The sequence below is a fragment of the Strix aluco genome, chromosome 3 (genome assembly GCF_031877795.1).
Source record: "Strix aluco isolate bStrAlu1 chromosome 3, bStrAlu1.hap1, whole genome shotgun sequence".
In the NCBI taxonomy this organism is placed as follows: domain Eukaryota; kingdom Metazoa; phylum Chordata; class Aves; order Strigiformes; family Strigidae; genus Strix; species Strix aluco.
In genome coordinates this window covers 23,080,391-23,103,643 of record NC_133933.1, presented here as the reverse complement: position 1 = coordinate 23,103,643, position 23,253 = coordinate 23,080,391, and the positions used below count along the sequence as shown (strand labels likewise).

The window sequence follows — 23,253 nt, the reverse complement described above, 5'->3', positions numbered from 1 at the left end:
TGGGCATTTTTTCTCCACACTCTCGGTCTGATTTTGATAATTGTGACCCTTGGCCCTTTCAACACTTTATTATACTCCCAAAGGTTGGGTTTTTTTTCCCCTAACAAGTCCCAGTATGTTGCCATGGAGAGAATTAGTGGGTTCACGAGTTCCTGAGGATCGATGTACACGGTCAGCTCTCTAAAGCGACGAATATTCTGGGTGATGACCAAAAACATGCTGACCTTTGATCAGAAGAGCTGAACTTCTCCCCGCAAAACATTTTCCATGTCTTACACGTCAGGGTGACTTTCGCACTGGTATTTATTTGGAGATGAAATTGTTGAATCCAATGCTTACTTCAGGGTAGGTAGAAAAGTATCCCAACAAATTGTTGAGGAGGATGAAAGAAAGACCTCATGATGGAAATTTAAGGTAAAATTCTCCATGGTTACATCTGCATAACGTCTGCTAAATCCATTGAAACAAAGAAAATTTCAGCATTAACTTTTCAAGATAATTCAGCGGCAAATCTGGTCTTATGGGGTTGAATAAGCGTAAGCACTTCCTGGACTAGAGGCATGAGTTTTCATTCTGATGGTAACAGATCTTTTGACGATTTAAGGGAGAAAGTGTTGTGATCTCTGGCTCAACAGAACTTAAAAGCTGTTTTGATTTGTTAAATTATGCCCATCACTGCAGTATATCTACCTATGTTTGATTTCAGGAAAAAAATTCTATAAATAACAGAAGGACTTCAAAGCACTATAATTTTAATTTTCTTCTGATTTTACCCATATAAAAGGAAAAAAAGCCATGCACACACATAAAGAAAGAAAATAAAGTATTAAAAAGAAATCAAAGCTGAGCAAAGGCACAAGTAATAGAAAAGCTGTCTTTGAATTTTTAAAAGTGCTTTTATAGTCTATCTGAAAAAATAAATCCCTGTAACATTGAAAACATGCCGCATTTGGTGCCTCTTTTTCCCATCCTCCCTGAGGAGCACCGCAGGAGGGTGTTTATAATCTCCTGTGTTTCGAGCGGCATGGGTGTGTTGTCATGTGATTAATAGAGCACAGGTAGAAAATGCACTGGAGACGTGAATTTGGCTTTGCTGAAAAGCCAGCGTGCTTGCTGTCAGCTGCATTGGGAAGCGGGCTGCGGTCGTGGCACTGCAGCCTTTGCTGTGGATCTCTTTGTGCCTGCATCAAGTGGCCCTTAGCGGCAGTTTTGGGGTGTGCAGGTGTCTGTGCACAGATTTGCAAGGGCAATAACTGAAATCAGTGGACATCAGGTCCCCTGGAGCTAGGGTAGACCCAACTTTTGGACCACCCTCACCAGGGCTTTTTTCACTCGAGATTTGGGGAAGTGTCACATGGTGGGTGAGTCCCACAAGGGAAATGTTTGGAGAGGGCTGCGGTGACGTGGGGTGAGGCAGCTCGCAGTGCCGGGGGATGCTGCGTCACCCACGGTGGTGTCTGTCATTAACCCCGTGGAAGGATGATGGTTTGTGGACCTGGGGCAAGCCTTGGGGAGGTTCCTCCCTCATCCGTCTGCATGCTGACTTCTCCGCCCTTGGCTCTGGTCAACCCTCTGCATCCCATGGATGGCCATCACGGGCATTCAGGGGACACCATCCCCGATTTATGGGGTAGCAACCTGAGGCACGCAGATGGCAGCAAATGGCTTGACCTGGAAACAGTGTGAGCCTGCAGCTGAGCTGAGACTGGGATGCACACCTCCCCATCCCAGCATCCTTGAAAACAGTCCATGTTGGATTTTCTTCCTCAAGAGGTGCCCTGGAGGGAATTCCTCCAAGGCACTGAATACCACTTAGAGCCCAGGTCTCAGTCTACAGCCCAGTGCGGCAGTTTTGGTCGAGTTATTCTTGCTGGTACCAGCAAAATCAGAATCAGCCCGTTTGTGACCGACCACCTTCCTGTAGAGTTAAGCCCTGCATTTAGGGGAGACAGGGTGGAGGCAACTTTGAATGCTCAAGTTGCCTGCTCCTGCTCTCGTCGGGTTATTTATTTATTTTGCTGGCTTTTTTACAAGTCTGCTTCTTTCCTGCAGGTTTCACCAAGTTAGGTTTCCAGGCAATCAGCGCTTGTTAAATATTCCATTGAGCATGATATTGCTCTCCTGTCTCTCTGTACTGACGCTCAGCTGCGGTAATTTGCTGAACTCAGCTCTCGCATATGGGGATTTTTTAAAAATAACAAACCTATTAATAATAATAATTAAAAAACACTTGACAGGTGGGAACAGCACATCTAAATTGCTCTGTGTGCCCCAGCAGGAGGAGGGGCATTCAGCCAATACTTTGTGCAGGCTGTGGGCGTTGGCAAGGCGGTGTTGTCTGACCCTGCTTGGTGCAAGCCTTAGTGATGCCAGGGTGGCCACGGCAGCCCCTGGTTGTTAGGGCTCCCACCATGACTGTTGCTTAGGGGACAGAGGCTTTCTCTTCATCCCCACCCCACCCTTAACATGCAAGGCATCTGAAATAGGGGGAAAATCATGGCTTTTGCCAATTTGCTGAAATTGGAGGAGGCAGGGATTGTGTTTCCAGGGAAAATAATTCTTGGAAGTGATTTTTGAGGATCTCCAAAAGGGAGGTACCAGCCTTACCCACTGTGGTCTGAGATGAAACTCCTTTTTTTTGAGAATTTCTGCTGGGGAAAAACAAAACAAAACAAAAACAAACAACAAAAAAACCCCCACAAAAAATCCAACCCATGGACGGAGGATCCATTTCAAGCATCTGCCTTGGGATGTCCTGTTTTCCTTCAGTAAAAATCCAACTCAACTCTTTCTCTCTGGTGGGTTATCATTCCAGCACCTGGTGGGTGGAGGTACACCAGACTGGCAGCAGGCACCTGGCAATAGGCTTAGATGCTCCAAGCCCTCCTAGGTAGGGTGGACTTGCAGTTTCTCATCAAGAAGGTTTCATCAGAGGAATGCAGCCCTTTGGCTGAATGTCCTCAGATATCCAGGGGTGATGCCGTGAAAATCTTCTGTGTTCTTGCCAGCGGGGCTGGTGGCTCCTGAGCACCCAGGTCCCCTGGGGTTCCTGCCCTTTGGAGCCTTTTTGACTGGGGTCTGGGCCAGGGATGTGGTTTTCCAGACTTCCAGGCTTCTTGCCAGAGCTTTGGGAGCCTGAGAGACCAGGGAAACCTGTCAATAAGGATCTGGAGATATCAGGGGCTTCAAGGTTGTTAGCCCATGGGGTGTCTGCCCTCTTACGCCAGCGGGAAGTTTGAAGGCTGTTTCTTAAACAGACCAGAAGGCAGGTGTGAAATCTGGGGGGGGATTTTAAATCCTGTGTGAAAAAGGAACCATGCTTAGGAGGAAGGCAAAAGAGTTGAAATGCTGGAAAAGCCTGTACAACCCAACTGGCGTTATCAAAGGCCAAGTCAAGCACTTAGGAGATATTTGGGATGCCCTGGGGTTTTTGCTTCAAGAAGTCAGCCGTAACCTTTTGCTGGGGCAGGATTTTAAGCAGGTGTAATTCTGCAGACCTCTGCACCATGAGAGAAAGGGGAAGAACATGTCTAGACTTTCTAATAATAAAAATAATAATAATAATAAAAACCTTGATGGCATAATTAAGGGAAGATTGTAGCTTTCAGCCATGTTTCGTAGTGTCTGTCCACCTGGAGGGAGCTGTGAACCACATCCTTCAGCCTTGCTCTTCCATTAAACAGGCGGGCTCTAACCCTGCTCTTATCCTCTCAGCAGTCTCTGAAACACAGTCAGCTCATGGATAAAAGCAGGAGTTGTCCTGCCACGGCTGTGAGCTCTGTAAAGATGGATTTGAGCTGGGTAATTTTCTCTGTGTTGGCCCTGCTGTCAGTGGACACCGTATCATTAGCCCTGGGAGAGGTGGTGGGGTGACAGCAACTTTGCTGTAAGCCCTGTTAGAGAACTTGGTGCAACGTGCATGTTGCTAAAAAGCCTATTTCCTGGCTTTATATGGTTCTCTGCTTTTGCTCACAAAGTTCGAAAGGGTGAATCTCGGCTATTTCCAGGAATACCAGGTGCTGGGCTCTTACATCAGGCTACAGGGAGCTGATAGCTGGGCACTGTAGGTCACTGGCGGGTGGTGGGTGTGGTTTCTGGGTCTTATCCAATATATCCTTTCTGGAAATCCAAGCCTGGTCTTCTGTGCTTTGGCATGGATCAGTTCCTAGGCTTTTCCACCCCATTTGCTGGGTTGTTGAGTTGGTCAAGCACTGTCATGGATTTTCTCTCTTCATTCTTTAGCGTGCTGAACCGCACCCCAGTGCACCTCGTCCATGAAATCATACTAGTGGATGACTTCAGTGATGATCGTAAGTGACCCTTTCTGTGTTAAAAGTGAGGGGCCAATCCAAAAGGGACTGTGAGAGACCGGGATTTATGCAGAGAGGGGAGATAGTTTGTTGAAGTGGAAGGAAATTTAAAGCTCCATAGGTGTGGATAGCAAACCCTGCTGTGCCAGGTTTGCGTCACCACATGGAGAATGCAAATTCCAAGTGATCAAACCTCTTTTCATGTAAGTAATACAAGAAAAGCATATGGCAAATCATTTTTATGCCTGGTAGACATTAATCCAATCCTTACCTGGTTGTATCCTGCCACAGCCATAGTGTGTTTGATCTGGCTTTCAGCTGCAGCCAGGAGCAATTCTGGGTTGACACCACTGGAATTGTACAGGATAATGATAGTCTGACTCTCTTGATGTATGCATATGTTCTGCATACATTTATGTAGGTGGCCAGCAACTCTTGTTTGATTTTTTTTTTTTTTTCCACCCATCTAAAGAGGATTTCCTGCTTGGGTTGCCCATTTCTGAGATGCACCATAATAGTGCTGTATGGCACAGACAGCCCATGTCCTCCTGCCGTTCTCTCCCAGTTAATAGCGTGACTCAAGTGAAATCAATAGGTCTGATCTCCAGCAGAAGTTGGTAGCTGAAGCCCTGGGGGCTCCCAGGGAACCACCCCAGCTAAAGACCTTGCCCAGTGAGGTGGGTGAGTGGAAGATCCATGTGCTGAGAGTAAGTGCTCAAAAAAACTGTCTCAGGCATTAAAAGGATGATAAAATATACCTAGTCCATGGCACTTACATTTCAAGGAGCTGCAAAATGTAGCCATTTACTAGGAAATGTGAAAACAAAGCCAGAGAGGTTTAAAAAAAAAAAGAAATCTACGCATTGTTCTTGAATGTTATAAATATGCACTGCCTCAGAGAGCATTAGGGACAGATTTCACACGAGACCCACTTCTCAGCATTGATGCCTCCTTGGGGAGCTGCCGAAGCCAGGGGAAGGGTTGCAGTGATTACAGTGAGCTTTGGAGCAACTCCAGTGCATGGGAGGCCAGGCTAGGCAAGCCTGGGGACCGGCAGAGCGGCTGTGATGGAGAAAAGGAGTTGCTGCAAGGACTCATACTGCCCTGGTGTACAGCAGAGCAGGCTTTTTGAGGGGTGGAAGAAGTAAATGCCAGGTATTTGACTAAATAGACAAAGTGCTTGCCTTCCTGAAAGGAGAAAGATTTGTAGAAATGCAGTTTCCCTGTCACAGCACACCTGATGGCGTGAGCCTTGGAGAAGGAGCAGGGCTGGGTTTAAACTCCTCTTGTTCCTGGGGCACCAGGGGGGAGCCTATCTCCTGACTAACTTAGAGCAGCCTTTTCACTACTAGAAATAAGCGCTTCTCAGCTCTCTTACATCTTCTTTCCTGTGAAAGTCTGAGCCTGCTGGCATCTAGTCTGCATGCATTTACATGAAATACATGTATTTGCATAATACGCTATACACCATGGTCAGTTTTTTCCCTGCAGTGGACCCCAAGCAATTGGTGCTTTAATCTCGTGCCTAGTTGTGTCTCATTTCTCACCTCTGTCTGTCCATTGACCTTTCATTCGTGGGAAGGCAGTTGTCCTGCACATGGGTTCCCGCTCTTCCTAGGAAATTTCCATCATAGGTCTGTAGCCAACCCCTGCCACTTCAGCTCCCCTGGCGTGCGCAGAGCAACGAACGCAGCTCTGTAGCCAAATTTTTAGGGATGCCAGTACAGCGATGTCTCTTGTCAGCAAAGATTGCTGGAGGGGATGAAAGCACTCAGAGGTCTGTGTGGGCACACGGGGTGGATGGCGGGGATGGGGCACATGCATGTGTTTATAGTGCTGAGAAAGAAGATGCAGAGAAGTAGCAAGAGGCACAAAGGGGTTGCGGAGGTCATGGTGTGGGTGTGTGGAGGTAGAGGGAGCTGTGATGGCTGCACTTGCTCCTGCTGGGAGAAATCCAGGTGAGGAGGGATGCTGGGACTGCAGGCAGCACTGGGGCAAGAGCAGTGGCAGCAACTGCATGTGGGATTGCAGGACCTCCCTAGCTCGGGTGTGGGCAGCTGTGGGGCCTCTCTGCCCCATGGACCTGCTGCCCCAGGCATGAGGAACCCTCGGATGCTCCACGGGGCTCTCTTTGACCATCCCTTTCTCCTTGCTTAAGGGTCACAGGCCGCCCTGCCATCCAGACATACATCAAACGGCTTGTGTTGCTTTGCAACTACCAAAACCAGTGCAAATAACTACCATTAATGTGCAAAAACTCTGACTCTGCCCCCAGTCATGGCTCTTCTACGCTGACTTTATGGTGCAGTTCAGCTGTTCTTGGTGTAAACTCTGATGGGTTTACACTAGTTTTATGAAAACTGCTGCTCTGCCAGTCGTGGTTTAAACTGCGTGAGCTGAGGGGTAAGACTGTTGTGCCCCAGCAGTGCCATCACACTAACGAGCTATCAACCAGTCCAGGGCAGGGTCCTCTCCCTGCTCCAAATCTTCCCTAGGACCATTTCTGCTGCCAGAGCCACCATGAGGGCTGAGGGTGACATGTCCTCCCTTTGTGTTTCCCAAGCTGATGACTGCCGCTTATTGGGCAAGCTCCCCAAGGTGAAGTGCTTGCGGAACGGACGGCGAGAAGGTAAGAGCTGCCTGCTCACAACCCAGGTGGGAAACCCAGATTTTGGGAGGCGCGAGAGTGATGGAGCCAGGAGGGGATGACCTCCATGAAGTGGGTGGCAAGGGAGGTCATGGGCTTCTGGGGATAGGGAGCCCTGATAAAAGGAGATGTGATAAAGGGCTGGAATTTGAAATAGATTCCCCCCTCTCTCTGAAAAAGATAGGACTATTAAGATATCCAGTGAGGCTCAGCTGTAGCCTATTAGCCAGAAAATTAGAACAGGCAAAACAAAGCCCCAGGTCTTATTTTTAAAGATGTTTGCTCTAATGAAAGAGAGGAGATCTGCTTCTACTGCTTCTGTGGGATTTTTTTTTTTAAATAATTAATTACATTTGAAAGATTAAGAGGGGTTATATGGAGGATGAATGTATGTCCTACTGGACTTCTGCTGGCAACATTTTGAGACATTTTCTGGTTCCCCATAGTCTGAATGGGTGTTTTTAAGTCCTGCTTTGCAGTATTAGAAAAACAAAAAACGAGGAAGTTTTATCACGCTGAAAATCAAAGGTGTGAGTCCAGGTGTGTGTTGGGTTGGGAAGATTGAGGAGCGGAGAGGGTTTGTCTGTGGATTCTTTCTGCAGGCGGTTTCAGCTCTGCACGTCTGGTGTCAGGGTGGCATAATCTCCACCATGGGTGTAAGAGGCATACCTGCTTTGGCAGGAGGATAGGGGAGGTCTCCATAGACCTGCACTTCCTCACCTTTCTCTCCTGTGTTATGGGGGTATATATGGGCTTGCTGCCAGCACTGGATGGACCTGCAGGATTGGTGCTCTATAAAGCAGTCAGGATTTGGGAACCCAGCCTGGAGGCCTTCTTCACTTAATACATCACTGAAGCTGTATCCCTCAGGATCTGACAGGATTTGGGGAGGACTGGGGTGGATACAGCAGGCACTGCCTACCCACAAGATCTTAGAAGTTGCAGAGGGATATACAGGGACATCTTGCTTTGCAGGAGCTGACCTCGGCAAATGCTGGATTGCTCCAGGCTTTGTTATCCTGTCCCTCTCCCTCCTGCTCAGAGGCTGTTCCTTGACCCATTTCCTCTAGGGAATTTTAATATGAAAGTCAGTGACGTTCTGCATGGACCTGATGTGTGGCTGCTCCCTGAAACCCTTCTGTCTCTCTTTATCTGCCCCTATCTCCCCTCGTATCACCACTGTTTCTCCTTGATCAAGAAGCTCTGCTCCCCTTGAGCAACCTGTGTGTCCTCTTGTTTGCCAATGGACCATCTCCTTTCTTATGTTGCGGTTCACTTGAGCATCAGCTGCAGGCAGGAGGAGTGTTGGAAAGCCAGTTGACTCCTGTATAAATAAGAACAGAGCATCTTTAAGAGCAGTGATCTTGCCGAAGAGTCCAGTGTGAAATTCATGTGTGTGCAGCTGTTTTCCATGACCTCCCTCTTTGTTCATTTTTCTCTGTCACAAACACATGCAGCAATCTATTTCCAGCTCTGAAGGGCTCTAAATTCACCATCAGGGCCCTGATGAGCCAAGTGGGCTCTTAGCACCTTGAGAGCTGACCCTCTTTCCTTGGTGGAAAATGTGTTCCCATTGATCTCCACATCAGCAGTACCCCCAGGGCAGGAGAGAGATCTGGGGGTCACTGAGACACGGAAAGGGGCACAGCAGGGTAAAGTCAGCAGTCTAAGAAAAGCCTAATTCTGGCATGAGGTGATCCCATCCTCAACTCCCCTGGCCCATTCCCCACTGACTTATATCTATGTTGGTTTTATTACCCAGGGGGTTATGAAAGCATTTTAAGTCGTGTTTTGCCCCAGAAGGTGACAGCAGAAATAATTGCACAGATTAAGGATCAGCATAAATGCCATAAATCATTAATCTTGGTGGAGCCATTTATTTGCATTGGTAACCTTGGGAAATGGTGGGCATGCCTTGCAGCGCCGGGAAGGAGGCAATGAACCCGAGCCATGTTTTATCTGAATGGGATTTAGAAGGGTCAAAACCCAGGAGATGCGTGAATGCAGGAGACCATGCTGGAGGAGCCTGGGGATGTTTCCCAGCCATCTGGGCAGCAGCTGACATGGTGTGTCCCTGAACAGGTCTGATCCGGTCCCGAATCCGAGGGGCAGATGTGGCCCAAGCAGGAGTCCTGACCTTCCTTGACAGTCACTGTGAGGTGAATAAGGACTGGCTGCTCCCTCTGCTGCAGAGGATCAAAGAGGTGAGTGCTCCTGAGCGACCAGGGCCACCCTCAGGGGTTGCGTTGCTGATGTCCACCTCTTCTTCCCTCTCAATGGGCGTGACCACCCAACCGTAACCAAATGCATGCAGGCATCTGAGTAAGAAAGCAATGAGCTTTTGGGGTAAAAAGTGGCCTTTGCTGGTCTTCGTCCGCACAACAGCCAGGTGGGGTTGTCTCCGTCACTGAGAGAGCACGTGGATGGGTGGGACAAGGTGCGTCCCAGGGCAGCGGAGCTCTAACCAGCAAGCACAGGTTGAGTGGTGAAAGGGGAATACGTGGGCAGTGCTCCAGCAGAGTTTTTAATTAGGCTCATGTAAAATGCTCAGTGCTGATGATTTAAGGGAGTGACGGCTCCTTGAATAGGGGCCGAATTTAATTTCACGCAAATTAAGTGCTAATAAATTGATTTAATAGGATTTAAATTCTGCTGATTTCGGAGCAGACAATGACATTCGCCTTTCGCCGGCGGCGACTCTCTCGCCAGACGTGCGCACAGAGGCTCCCGGCGCCTTGTCACTTGAGTCAGAGGGAGCTCTGTGCTGGTGACCTGCTGGCATGGTGCAGGGGATGAAGCTCTTAGCTCTGGCGTGGACGCATGGTCCTTTCCCTTTGCTGTGCCTTGTTCCTCCACCCTTGCTACACCTCTGGCTCCTGATTGCTAGTACTTATTACTTGGTAATTTTAAAACTACTGAATTATGTTGAAATAAAGGCAGCTGAGGAGCAACGGGAAGCTGAGACGGGTTATGGAGAAACCTGCTCAGCTGATGTTCACGGTGCCCCTCATCCAAAGTGTCCAACCTTTCACACCTCCATACCTGATAGCTGTGCTGGCAGGGCTGTGTCCCCGCTGTGTGCAGCAGCAATGAGACAGGGGAGCAGGGCACAGCACCAGGTCAGGTCTCTCTGTGGTGGGCGAGGGCAGTCGGTGCTGCTGGTGCTCATAGCACAGCCAGCACTGAAGAGGTTCCAACCTCAGTTTGCAGCATGGGCCATAGTGCTGCTGATAAATCGTAATATAATGAAAATGGCCTTTTCATATTATTGATTGCAGCTCCGGTGGAATTTCGAGAACATGTGCTATGATATCGCACTCAAGCCTCATAGCTCCCTTGAGCTCCTGCCCCAGGGTGGGATTCCCCACTAAACTTTACTGCATCAGTTGTTCCTCTGAGCTTATTTAAGGCAGGCATTCCTCGTTTTCTGCCAAAACCCTGCTGTATTTAGGTAAGGAATATCCAGAGCAATTGCCTCTTTCCCAGGCAGAGTTTTTGATGTGTTCTGGCAGGAGTAGGGCAGCAGTGGCAGCAGGAAGGGGGCAGGCAAAGCTGCTTTCTTGCACAGCTCCTCGACTGTGCCCCACGTTTGGTGCCCGTGGGGTAAGTGAATGTGGATGCCACGTGCGGCATCGCCATAGGAGTTTCATTGCATCATGGTCAGAATATAGCATCAAATGCGCGTGTCACCTCTGTGGCCTTCTTTTTATTTTTTCTTCTGGGTTAAATCTTTCTCTGGCTGGAAGTAAGACAGCCTGTTAGCTTGCACTGCTGCTCATGCTGCTCTTACACTGCCCAGGTCTTGCAGCCCAGGTGGCAAGGGAGACTTACCATGACGAGTGTTGAGGGACTTGCAAAGCAAGTGGAGTCCTCCTTGCTTGCTTTTTAACTGCTCACAAAAGCTGCAGGATAAGGGCAGAGTCTCATCGGTTTCTTTCTTCCCACCATACCAATCCTTTCCATCAGGGTTAAAATATTGATCAATGAAGTGTATGAAATGTTACTGCTGCCACCTTCAGGCTGTGCTACAGAGATGGCTTCCCTGTGCGACCGCTGCGGTGAGGATTAGCTACCTAGAAAGAGTGTTTTCTTACCGTGTTAGTCTTAGGAACAGTCTGCTTTGAGCTAATGTGATACAAGTTTCAAGCAAAGGATCAGTGAGTGCCTCAAAGCACACCGAGCACTTTTGCCACCACCAGCCAGTCCGTGCATCACTTATCTTTTATTTTCTCAGCCAGAGCAGCTATTCCTGCAGCTTTCTGTGGTGGGAAATGCCAGAGCCCACATGTGCCAACCATGCATCTGCATGAAGGTGCCCCTCAAGCCCCACGTCGAGCTTTCCCAGCAGCTGAAGGCACCCGTCCGCAGGCCCACGCTCACTTTCAGCTGTGGGCAGTGCCTGCCCAGCATGTGAGTTTGGAAACAAGCAGGACTAGAAAGTCTAAGAGCAAGTGAAGAGATGTGGGGGGAAGAAAGGGTGTCTGGGGGGTCTCAGACCTGTGCCTGGAAGGGTGCATGTCCCAGGGAGTGACAGTGACAGTGGGTGTTTTGCACCAGAGTGTTTGCAAGCGTATGACTGTGAGTGCGTGGGCACAGGCTCTTGTTTTTACTTACAGAACAAATGTCTCTAAAGCCATTAACGGTGCATCTCGACTGAATAACTTTTCTAAAAATGTAATTATCCAGCCCAAGGCGTTTTTACAGTATGACTCAACGAGCTCGCCCCAAAACTCAATTTGCAAATGGCATTGGGATGAACCAGTGGATGGTGTCTCCCCACTTTCAGCTCAAGCATCCTCCCCCAAGTTTGAAGCTCTCCTGGGGCAGGGGGAGGCAGCTGAGGGGCAGCCTGGCCCTCTGGCCTTGCCTGCTGCTGCTGTGGGGCTGGAGGAGAAACTGTGGCCCTTTTTGTTGTCCATTACATGGTCATGATGTAGAGGCTGGGAGACAAGCTGGAATCAAGGTCCTTTTCCAAGGTTGAAATGTATCCGTTGTCTTCAGGACCATTTTCTGAGTTTTTTTCTGGTATGTTTCATAATTTAGTATGTTTGAGAAGTGTATTGGAGAAATGCATTCTCAGATTTTTGAGGATTTCATGTGAAAGAAGATTGAAGATTTGGGTGTTACTAATATTAACATGCCCTGGCATGGGAGGGTATCAAAAAACCAGAAGGGTGAAGCTGCCTATAATAAGATCTGGTGCTCTGCCCAAAATAAATCGTATCAATAGTGCTGTGCTCTTGAGCATACCGTTCTTTTCTTTTGAGGGCCAGAGAGACCTTCATGAAAGCTGAGTAAATATAAATGTTCCCGTGACATGGCAGGGAAAGTGAGGCATGGAGAAGGTTGTACTGCTGAAGGCTAGCATTTTGCAGTAATGCACCAAGATGTAAAAGGGATTTTCTTGCAAGAAGTTGTGCCCTGTAACAAGTAGGAGTGGAATAGAAATTGGGGATGAGTGTCAGTTGATTAGAAGTGTTCACCAGTAAGATGCTTGAGGGGCAAGTTTTAAATGGCTAGATGTGATCCTTTCCCTTCAGTGTTTGGCACACAAAGCAGGTGCTTTGCTTAAAACCTTTCCCCTACCCTCAGGCAACTAAAGGATGCTTGGGTATATTGAGCTGTGACAGTTTGGTGGCACTGTGCAGCAGCTATGATGGGTCTGAAAGGCTCATCACGCTTGAACATGGCTTCAGTTTCTCCATGTGGTATGTAGGTACAGCAAACCTTGCCCTTTCAGTGGGATGTTTGACTCACAGAAAGTCATGTTAAGACTCCTGACTTGACGTTGTTATGGAAATACTAAGTATTTGTCTTGCTCATTTGGAAAACCTGAGCTCTAGTCCAACTCCCAGCTCATGGCTTTTGGTTGCTGCTTCTTACAGCTGCATTTGAATACTTCTTTGTTAGGACTAATTTCTAAAACAAAATCTTTTCTGGGAGAGAGCAAGCCTGTGTGCACTCAGATGCTTTCCTTTGCATGGCTGTGAAAAACTATTTGATCTAGTGAGGGTAAAAGCTTGAAGTTTGAGCTATAATTGGAGTTTGGGATTTTTGAAAAGAAAAGGGAGATAAGAGACAAGTCAAAGCTGTCAGAGTCTCTTCCTCCTGTAGATATTTTTGTTCATAACTGTTTGCATAATATCTTTGCCCATAACAAAATGTTACTTAAATCACTACCAATTATTTAAAATAATTCATATCTTTTTTTTAACCCTTTCACACCTTTGGCAAAACTCTGACCCCATAGTTTGTACATTTAAAAAATATCTGTATTTAAGCTGCTTGACTGCCTGTGTTTTTCCTCTGTCTTTTCAACTGCCTGTTTGTTGCCTGACTTCTGAGCTCCAGTAAAAAGTTTTTAAGGGAGGTAAAATAGGTGAATTTGCAAAAGACAGACAGAGCTTTGCATACAGACAAGTTGGGCGCCAAGTACATGCACAGCCTGTGGAGGGGGAGACTGCGGGTGAAGCCAAAGCTGGTGAGAGATGCCAGCTCAGTGGCCCAGCAGCACGCAGTCCTCTTTCCCAGGAGAGACAGTGCCTGGCTTCCCAGCATCTCTTGCTGGTGTGTCTCTGGTTCCCAGCAATACCTCTGCTGCTTGGTGCTGCTGCCATTAATTCTTTGGATGAACTGATGTGATGACTGAGGAGAAGAGGGCAGTGATGGGCACTTGTCCCTGACAAACCTACATGACACCAAGATTTTCAGCAACCTGGTGTCTCCAAGAGTTTAGAGCATCCCTTGACCAGTTTGAGCAATGTGATCTGAAGTCATGAGTCATTTCAATTCTGCTTTCCAGGATTCTACCCGAGTGGTCAGCCCTGTTATTGACATCATTAACTTGGACACTTTTGCCTATGTGGCAGCTTCCTCGGATCTCAGAGGAGGTAAGTCCAATCCACGTACATGCCCTGTGGGTGTCCATCCCATGGTGAGAACATGCACTGGCTGGAGGAGCTGGCGGCTGTGCACCACACCGCTGGCTCCTGCTATCTTGCAAAAAGCACATTAGCACTGTTCAGTGCACCCTGCTGGCTGTTTTCAAGCTGTTTTAGAGACCGGTAAGCATGGCGTGAGGAATGGTGTTTGCTACAGTGGATGAAGAGGTCAAGCAGGAAATAAGGGTCATGTTGAAGCCACCCTTGGCAGCACTGAAAGCTGGGCTGCCGACAAGAGGAATGGGGGATGTCTAGGCAACAAATAGAGGATGCGACTGTAGCGCTTATTAGTATGCCTGTGCTATTTGTAGCACGCAATATCCATTTGAGCGTGTGTCTGTGTGCACAAGGGGACAAAGTGAGGTTTCAGCAGGAGCTTTAATTCTGACTTTTCCTGCCTTTGCAGTGCTTGACTTTGCAATTGTAATGAAGTATGTTGTTTCTTGTTCATATGCAGTAGTAAAATATATTAGTCATTGGACTCTTCTACCAAGAGCTGCATCTCCATGGATTAAGTTTTTTGAAAGTGGGGAAAATGTGGGCCCTCTCTGGAAGGAAAAGGGAGACTTGGTCACCTGGGATATGGAGAAAGCTGAGGTACTCTGACTTTTTTGCTTCAGTCTTCACCAGCAAGGGCTCCAGCCACACCGTCCAAGACACAGGAGGTAAAGGTGGGGACTGGGAGAAAGAAGAACTGTCCACCCTGTAGAAGAAGATCAGGTTCAAGACCATCAAGACAATTGTGCATCTGAAGGTGCACAAGTCCATGGGACCTGATGAGATGCATCCGTGAGTCCTGAGGGAACTGGCGGATGAAGTGACTAAGCCACTGTCCATCATATTTGAGAAGTCGTGGCAGTCTGGTGAAGTTCCCGCTGACTGGAAAAGGGGAAACATAACCCCCATTTTTATAAAGGGAAATAAATAGGACCCAGGAAACTACAGGCCAGCCAGTCTCACCTCTGTGCCCAGCAAGATCATGGAGCAGGTCCTCCTGGAAAATATGCTAGGGCACATGGAAAATAAGGAGGTGATTGGTGACAGCCAACATGGCTTCACCGAGGGTAGATCATCCCTGACAAATCTGGTGGCCTTCTGCAGTGGGGTTACAGCATTGGTGGATAAGGAAAGAGCAACTGACATAATCTACCTGCACTTGTGCAAAGCTTTTGACACTGTCCCTCACAACATCCTTCTCTAAATTGGAGGGACATGGATTTGACAGATGGACCACTTGGTGGATAAGGAATTGTCTGGATGGTCACACTCAAAGAGTTGCTGTCAATGGCTCAATATCCAAGTAGAGAGCAGTGACGAGTGGCATTCCTCAGGGGTCGGTGTTGGGACTGGTACTGTTTAACATCTTTGTTGGTGACACGGACAGTGGGATTGAGCGCACCCTCAGCAAGTTTGCTGATGACACCAAGCTGTGTGGTGCGGTCGACACGCTGGAGGGAAGGGATGTGCCATCCAGAGGGACCTGGACAGGCTGGAGAGGTGGGCCTGTGCAAACCTCATGAAGTTCAACAAGGCCAAGTGCAAGGTCCTGCACATGGGTCAGGGCAATCCCAAGCACAAATACAGGCTGGGCGAAGAGTGCATTGAGAGCAGCCCTGAGGAGAAGGACTTGGGGGTATTAGTGGGTGGAAAACTGACTATGAGCCAGCAATTTGCACTCACAGCCCAGAAAGCCACTTGTATCCTGGGCTGCATCAAGAGAAGTGTGGCCAGCAGATGATTCTCTCCCTCCACTCTGCTCTTGTGAGACCCCATCTGCAGTGCTGTGTCCAGCTCTGGGGCCCCCAACATAAGAAGGCCATGGACCTGTTGGAGCGGGTCCAGAGCAGGCCACAAAGATGATCAGGGGGCTGGAGCACCTTCCTGATGAGGACAGGCTGAGAGAGTTGGGGTTGTTCAGCCTGGAGAAGGCTCCAGGGAGACCTTATAGTGGCCTTCCAGTACTTAAAGGGGGCTACAGGAAAGATGGGGGGGGACTCTTTATCAGGGAGTGTAGTGATGAAGGGTGATGGTTTTAAACTGAAAGAGGGTAGATTTAGATTAGATATTAGGAAGAAATTCTTTACTGTGAAGGTGGTGAGACACTGGCACAGGTTGCCCAGAGCAGTGGTGGCTGCCCCCTCCCTGGCAGTGTTCAAGGCCAGGTTGGACGGGGCTTTGGGCAACCTGGTCTAGTGGAAGGTGTCCCTGCCCATGGCAGGGGGGTTGGACTAGATGATCTTTAAGGTCCTTTCCAACCCAAACCATTCTATGATTCTATGAAAATACTCCATGAAACACAGCTTCTGCAGCCTGAATTGCCTCCTAATCCATACCCATTTCTAATTTCCCCATGGTACTTCTCTAATTTTGTTTAAGGTTTTGACTGGAGTCTGCATTTCAAATGGGAGCAGCTTTCCCCGGAGCAGAAAGCCAAACGTCTTGATCCTACTGAACCCATTAAGTAAGTCAAGAGGGGGAAGGAGGCACCTGAGGAACATGGGGCAGGACAGGCATCTCATCTGACCTCATGTGTGTCACCATGCACCATAGCAGTGTGATATTCCTTCCAGGACATCTCTGAACTTCTAATACCTGTAGCGAGCTCCTGGCTAGCTTGGGTTTTGCAGTACAGCTTCACCTCCCAACACTGAAGCCTGAGGGTGCTACAAGGGTAGAAGTGGTATATTTATGGTTATTTGTGTTTTGGTAGTGCTAAGGAGGCTGAATATGGTTAGAGGAAAAGCCCAGTGCTCTAGACTCCTGCTTCTCTCAGCTCAGCTGTCGCTTAAAAATAAGGCAGTGTCCTCAGCATACTTGATAAAAATGTAGTGTGTAGTTCAGCCTTTCCAGGTCAGCACTGCTCTTCTGGACCTCGCTGAAGGCTCCTTAGAAATTCAGGATGTGCTCTCTCAGGAGAGAGAGCAAAACTGAATGGGAGAGATGCCATCTGTCCTCATGCCGTGGGATGGAGGGAATCCTTCTTTCTGCTGAAAATCTCCTGGCAGCAAGCCTAGTGCTGGTGTCTGCATCCCCAGCCATGAAGTGCTGAGGTGTGCGGCATGAAGGAGACTAAGTGTTGGGGGAAGTTCAGGGCCTCAGAAAGCTTGCAGGGGAGCAAAACACTGCTGCTGCTTAGGACGCTGTTGTTAACAGGGGCTCTTGCTGGCTTCCCAAAGGGTTGCCTTGCGTTCCTCGTTGTCCTGCCATGTAGGGCTGGGCACAGCAGTCACCCCAGCTCCTCCCAAGCCTACACTAAGGCGTCCACAGTCTGCAGTTGAATGGAGACAGGACTTGTGCCAGCAAATGGTGAGTCTCCTCAAGCTATCTTCTGGGTCTGTCCTCCCCTCCTCCACAGACCTTCTCTGTGCAGTTTTCTAAGCTAATCCAAAGAATGAAAAATAACCCTGTTTTGAAATAAAGATCACACAGCTAGTGATGGCTTTTAAAAAGCCCTTCTGAATTGGCTCTGCCTTCCCCTCCCCAGTGGAATGGTGCTCTTAATAGGCTGGCTCCAGGCAAAAAGCCCGTCTGAGTGAATAACCCCCCCTGAGCGCTAAGTGCATTTTTGATGCTGAAGCCTACAATCAGGGCTGTGAACTTCGGGCTTGTAGGAGTTGTGCTGACGGGTGCGTTAGCCAGTCATTAAGTGCCAGGCAATTTATGATTGACAGCAAAATACCAAGGCAACTGAAAAAAAGGCTCAGATGCTTTTTGAGGTGTGTTGTCCTCATTTGGTGAGAAAGAGATACATAGGTAGTGTCCTGACCATGGAAGAGGAGGCAAAGGGAAGGGCTGCTTCTGTGCATCCAGGTGCTGCAGCAGTGTTTGAGAGCGTGTCCCTTTTTCCCTTACCAATTCTGCAGGACTCCCATCATTGCCGGTGGGCTGTTTGTGATCGACAAATCCTGGTTCAACCACCTGGGGAAGTACGACAGTGCTATGGACATCTGGGGTGGGGAGAACTTCGGTGAGTCACTCTTCTTCCTCCTATGCCTTGCTGTGTTGGCTTCTCTTCCTGAGTCATGCCAGATGGATACAAGGTCATTTTGGACTTTACTTTGAGTGCTCTGCATAGTTTCTGTCACTTAAATTCATAGGTTATGGTCTCAGGTGAGTAAGAGATCCTACAACCACGAATGATGAGAACTGAGAATTGTTGGTACTCAGGACTCCCTGCCTTCCATGCTGCTTTGATTTTCTATAGGTAAATACCCTAAACCACAGTTTTCAGCTTTGGTGTTACCAATAGATGAAAGAACACCATATGCACCCTTCTATTCTTTCCTGATTTATATTCTCATTAATAAAGCAAAAAAGTGTCTTTGTTACTCCATTGTCTGACGACGGCATTTCGAAGCTATGAACTCAGGCATCAGTGCCTCCCTGAATTTGCAGAGTGCCTGAAATAGTAGCTCTATCAGCATGCTGCAAGCAGGTGGCAAAGTAACATGGCTGCTTATTCATTCCTGTATCACTAGATGGCTGAGCGCTGCCAGGCTCTCCTTGACACTATCATTTTTCTTGCATGGAAAAAAAGAGGTTAAGAGCTGACCCAAATTCAGTCACCTCTGTCCATTATCATGGGGCAGGATGGGCATTAAGAAATCTCCTGCATGCACACTTGAGAGGGCACATGAAAGAGGTAACAGCCTGTCCCTTGTCCCCCATTGTCGAGCGGAGCTGGATCAGACTGGGCTGTTTTCTCTTTTTGAAGCCATAGCAATGCTGCAGATCAGAGCAATAGACTGTATCCATGAAAGAAGGGGGAGGCACTCAATGTCAGGGAGACAGATCAGAACCTGGCTTTAATAGCTCACACCTCTGGGGAGGATAGCTAGCAAGGAAGGAAGGATCTTATGTCTTAACACATACGGTGATGCTGTCAGTCATCCAAGGGAACAGATGCTGCTGCCTTGCAGTAACCCATCCGCTGCCTGGCACTGTTGTTTCCTTCACATGCCTTTTTCCTCTAGCATATTTTATTTATTTATATCTCGTTATGCAGTAGGATCTTGCTCCTTCATGCTTTCTCTCTGTGGGTGGGTGTCTTGCCACCAGACTGACCCAAAGCATCTGCTCCTCTGAGTGGGGTGGCTCTGAGGAAACCTAGGAGGGGAGTGGCAGCCCTCCTGCCTCCCCCGCTGAATCAGTGGCCCAAACAAAACATTCAAGAAGGGAGCTAGACAGGAGGAGACGGACTGCCCCACTGTGCCTGACCCGCTGTCCATCTCTGCTTGTCACTCATCTCTGACAGCAGCCAGCCTGAGCTGCTCTTGGGAGAATAGTGACAGGGCAGCCTGCCCTCTGGGGAAGGTCCATCCTGTCAGCTTGTCCGATGCCCTGCAATGGGCGTTGTGCTTCTTGCCCATCCTACGGAGCGTGATGTTTCCCTTACTGGTGCTATGCCCCGGGAGGCTGGTCCCAACCGAGCACGCGCTGGCTGTGCTGCAGGGTGTAACGCTGCCTCAGAGCATCAGCGTGACAGAGGGAAGCCAGGCAGGTTAGCACTGCAACAAAAAAGTGCAGGTCTGCAGAGCAGCAGGGCAGATTCCATCTTGCCCATCACCCTGACAGCAGAAGCATACCCAGCTCAAAGCTGCATCTCCTGCAGGCACAGCAGTCGAGGGCAGCGTGTCTCACCTCTCCTTTGTACACAGGCAAGGGCAGCTGTGGTCCTGCTGGTTCCGGTCACTTCTGGGCAGATGACAGAAAGCAGGAGCTGACTGAGCAGCTCCTCATTTTGGGCACTTGCAGTGAACCATGCTTTTTGTGGTAGCTTAGTCCTGAGGGGATCCAAAACTGGTCCTGGGGAGCATCGCTTCTGCCTTTAATGTTATTGACTGGGCAGCTAGAAGGGGCTGGAGACTTCAGGCAAAACAAAAGAAAGTATGTTTGGGTTAGAAGGAGGACATTGTAGTTGTTTTATTTCTTGAATTTTCTTAATCCCCTGTAGATGAATTGATGAGTAATGGGAGAAGGACTGGCAGACCAGCAAGAAGCGCTAAAGGCCAAGCTAAGGCCAAGCCCAGAGCACCCCAGCACGTACTGCTCGCATCTCTCCTGGGGGTCACTCAGAGGGGTGACCCACACTGGAGACATCTCTCGAGGGTCAGGTGAAGCACGCTGTTGGTTCCTGCTTCCCTGGCTTCTTTGAGCTGGCCCCATGCCATGCCTTTGCTGGTGCCTCAGTTTACCTCCTCCTGAAGCGTTTAGCTCTTGGCTGGAGACCTTGTTTGTTAGCTGCCAGGGATGGCTCTGTGGGTCATCCCTACCTGCCAAAACCTGTGCTTTAATTGCTTCTGCTGGGACTGGAGCAGGCTCTGCAGGGTGCAACATGTCTGAAGCAGAGAGCTCAGACTCCTCACCATCTCCTGCCTCCCCAGCACTGTGTTCTCATTCCAGTTCGCAGTGCACAGAGATCGCCTCTTCATTAGGCTTTAAATTAAGAGCAATCAAGGACTGAACAGTGCAAGTCTTTCCCTTGTAGCGCTTCAGGGAGCTGCTCTTCTCCCAGGCTGAGCAGAAGGACCAGAGGAGGGCAAGGCACGATGCAACAGCCACACTGTTGTTCACAGCTGCTCAGCTGATTGTCCCCCGTTATCAGGCGCCCTTCTGATTTACACAGTAGTGCTGGCGGTGCAGCCGGCGCTGTGACACACAGGCAAATGAGAGTGACAGCCACGTGCGAGGGGAACCGAGCACAGCAGCTTACAGTGGCCGCATCCTGCCGTAATCTCATTTCCCTGCAGCTGTTGCTCCCAATATAGCACCAGGACACGGTGCAAGGGCATGTTTTATTGGCCTGTTAATATCCAGTGCTGGAGAAAGTGGTGAGGCTCCAGCTGCTGTTGCAGCTCTTGCCTGTAAACATAGCAGTGAAGGGAAGGGGAGGGGATTTGCTGTGCTTTCCCACCCCAGCCTTTGCTGGCCCCTGGTGCCAGGGACAGCTGTTGGGGATGGGCTCAAGCCTTGAATTTTGGACCTGGGCATCAAGACGAGAGGGCTTTGTGGCTGTGCCAGCCTCCCGTTTCCATCAGCTCAGGTGGGTGTGCTGGGAGCAGGGATGGGAGCGACGTGAAGGCAGCTCCCACCTCTGCAGCGACGTGCACCTCGTGGCTGAGCCATGTGTGCTGAGAGTAGGTGGCTGTGGAGGTCCGGGCTCCAATTCTCCTTTGCTCCTTGAAGCTGTGAGTTGTTTTTGGAGGCATGGCAGCTTTGTGGGCTGGCAGTGGAGGAGGAGGAGGAGGACTCCTGTCCATACTGCCCAAACAGTCTTCCTGCCACAGGCACTTGTCTTGCCAACATCCAACCTGGGGACAAGTCATCCTTGCGCTGGTGTGTGTGAGGGGACTGCGGGAAGCATGAGCTGGCAAAGACGATGGGTGGCCTCCTGTCTGACTTCTGTAGTTAAAGGTAGCGGGGGGAGTGAAAAGGAATTAGTAGTTTTGGAGTAAATACATGCTACATGTAGCTCTATACTGTCAACAGATGATAAAATAGGATGCAAAGAACTGCAGAAGCCTTTTCTTTTTAATTTCATTTCTTTTCTATGCTGGTTCTGTCTAAGCGTGACTTTCTGACAATATAGCTGCAGATTCATAGCTTCACAGGCGTTAGGACCAGATGGACCCATTAGATCAGCCATTCTGCTCAACCCCTCCTACCTTGCCAGCTAGGATTTCATCCAGCTCCCTGCCAAGAGCCCCGTAACTTCTGGTGTCAATTGTACCACAGGCTCGTTTTCCTCCACAAAGGCCCCGTGGACCAGTCAGAGAGCAGCTTGGGGCAGCTGGGAGACATTTTCTGTACTGACAGCTTTTCCAGATTTTTTGGGGATAATCCCTCCCACCACTGACCTTTGCTTGTGTGAAGGTGGGTGCCTTGTTGGACTGCAATGTTGGCACTCACGGCCCAGAGATTGTGCTGGGCAGGGTAAGCTCCTATCCATTTTGGGACAGGTGATGGTTGCATAGCTCTGTTCACTTTGCAGAATCAATGGTGGATTCATAAAGATAATAATGGTTGTAGTCATTAATAAGTAGAATTCATGGCCTTTTCTGGTGAACTTGACAGCCCTATGGAGGGAGTTGACTCTGAAATAGGCAGTGCAGAAGTAATTACAGGAGCACAAAACTGGCAAGATGATTCTGCAATGTAAGCGGGTCTACATGAAAAGGGACCTACTTACCATCTCGCTCTTGCCATTGTGATAGCACCTGCTGTGCTATAGGCAGGTTTCAAGTGCACTGACTTCAAACAGATCACAAGAAGCTTTGAAATGTGCTTTTAAGGGAGTTGTGCCTAGGAAAGCCCCTCTGGTAATTGATTTACCCCAGTTTAATGTAGCAGAGGATAAAGTGAGAGGTAACACCAGGATCCAGCCTGCTGTAGGACAGAAAGACAAAACGCTGAAGCTGCTTTTCTTGTAGAAATCTCTTTCCGTGTGTGGATGTGTGGAGGGAGCCTGGAAATCATCCCCTGCAGCCGCGTTGGACATGTCTTCCGGAAGAAACATCCATACGTCTTTCCAGAGGGAAACGCCAATACATACATTAAGTAGGTGTTTTGTGCTTGCTTAGTTTTTGTGAAGTGGAATAAGGTGCTGCCTTGTGGGAGCAGGGAGCAGAGAAGATGGAGAGTAAAGTTGGTTTGGAAAACTTTGAAATACCCCTGGGCGAGAATCTCCTGAGCCGAAGAAAATGCAAGTCAGTACAACTCTCCCTTAGGATTTCTACAGTGTCAAGAATATGACAGAAATAGGACACTTCATGGTACCTTTCATCAGCATGAAAATGGAGGAATGACCCCAGCATCTCCCTGAGCACTAGCTACCGTAACAGCAAATGATTTAGACCCTAACATCGTCAGAACACATTTACAATGACCTGAAATCACGGTGCTAGAAATGTCTGTCAGCTCCCAGTGACCTTAGCTGAGGGCTAAGTGTGGCTCAGCTGAACCAGAAAATTTGGTTCCTGATGCCTCTCAGAGAGAGGAGCCGAGCAGCGTGCCGAAGTGGGCAGCTTTGCGTCCAGGCTGGTGCTACTTCTCAAGCAGGGGCAGCAATGGGCTGCACCTTAATGGTGGGGGCACTGAGTGAGCTGCCAGGGCATCTCAGCTGAAGGGAATCTGTCCTCACATGCAGGAACAGAGACTGAATCAGGTAGTGAAACGTCTGGCTGAAATGGGCCAAGATCCTGGAAACAGCAGGCAAGGAAGGAGGTAGTCCAGAAGTGGGAATCAGCATTGGAAAGATGATCGGAGCAGCTAGCGAACTCAGGAAGGATTTCCTCCTCTTTTAGAGCATGAGGTTGAAGGTTGTGCGTTAAGTAAATGACAAAGAAAAACACCAGAG

The 23,253-nt window shown here is 48.9% G+C and overlaps 1 protein-coding gene across 1 annotated transcript in view; it reads left to right on the top strand.

Annotated features, from left to right (window-relative positions):
- Positions 1-23,253, top strand: part of GALNT14 (polypeptide N-acetylgalactosaminyltransferase 14) — a 103,444-nt gene that overhangs the window by 64,421 nt on the left and 15,770 nt on the right. The window contains exons 4-10 of the mRNA XM_074820619.1: positions 4,243-4,310; positions 6,874-6,939; positions 9,040-9,161; positions 13,760-13,847; positions 16,275-16,359; positions 17,762-17,865; positions 22,328-22,454. Coding sequence (XP_074676720.1) covers positions 4,243-4,310; positions 6,874-6,939; positions 9,040-9,161; positions 13,760-13,847; positions 16,275-16,359; positions 17,762-17,865; positions 22,328-22,454 — 660 coding nt within the window. The remainder of the gene's footprint in view (positions 1-4,242; positions 4,311-6,873; positions 6,940-9,039; positions 9,162-13,759; positions 13,848-16,274; positions 16,360-17,761; positions 17,866-22,327; positions 22,455-23,253) is intronic.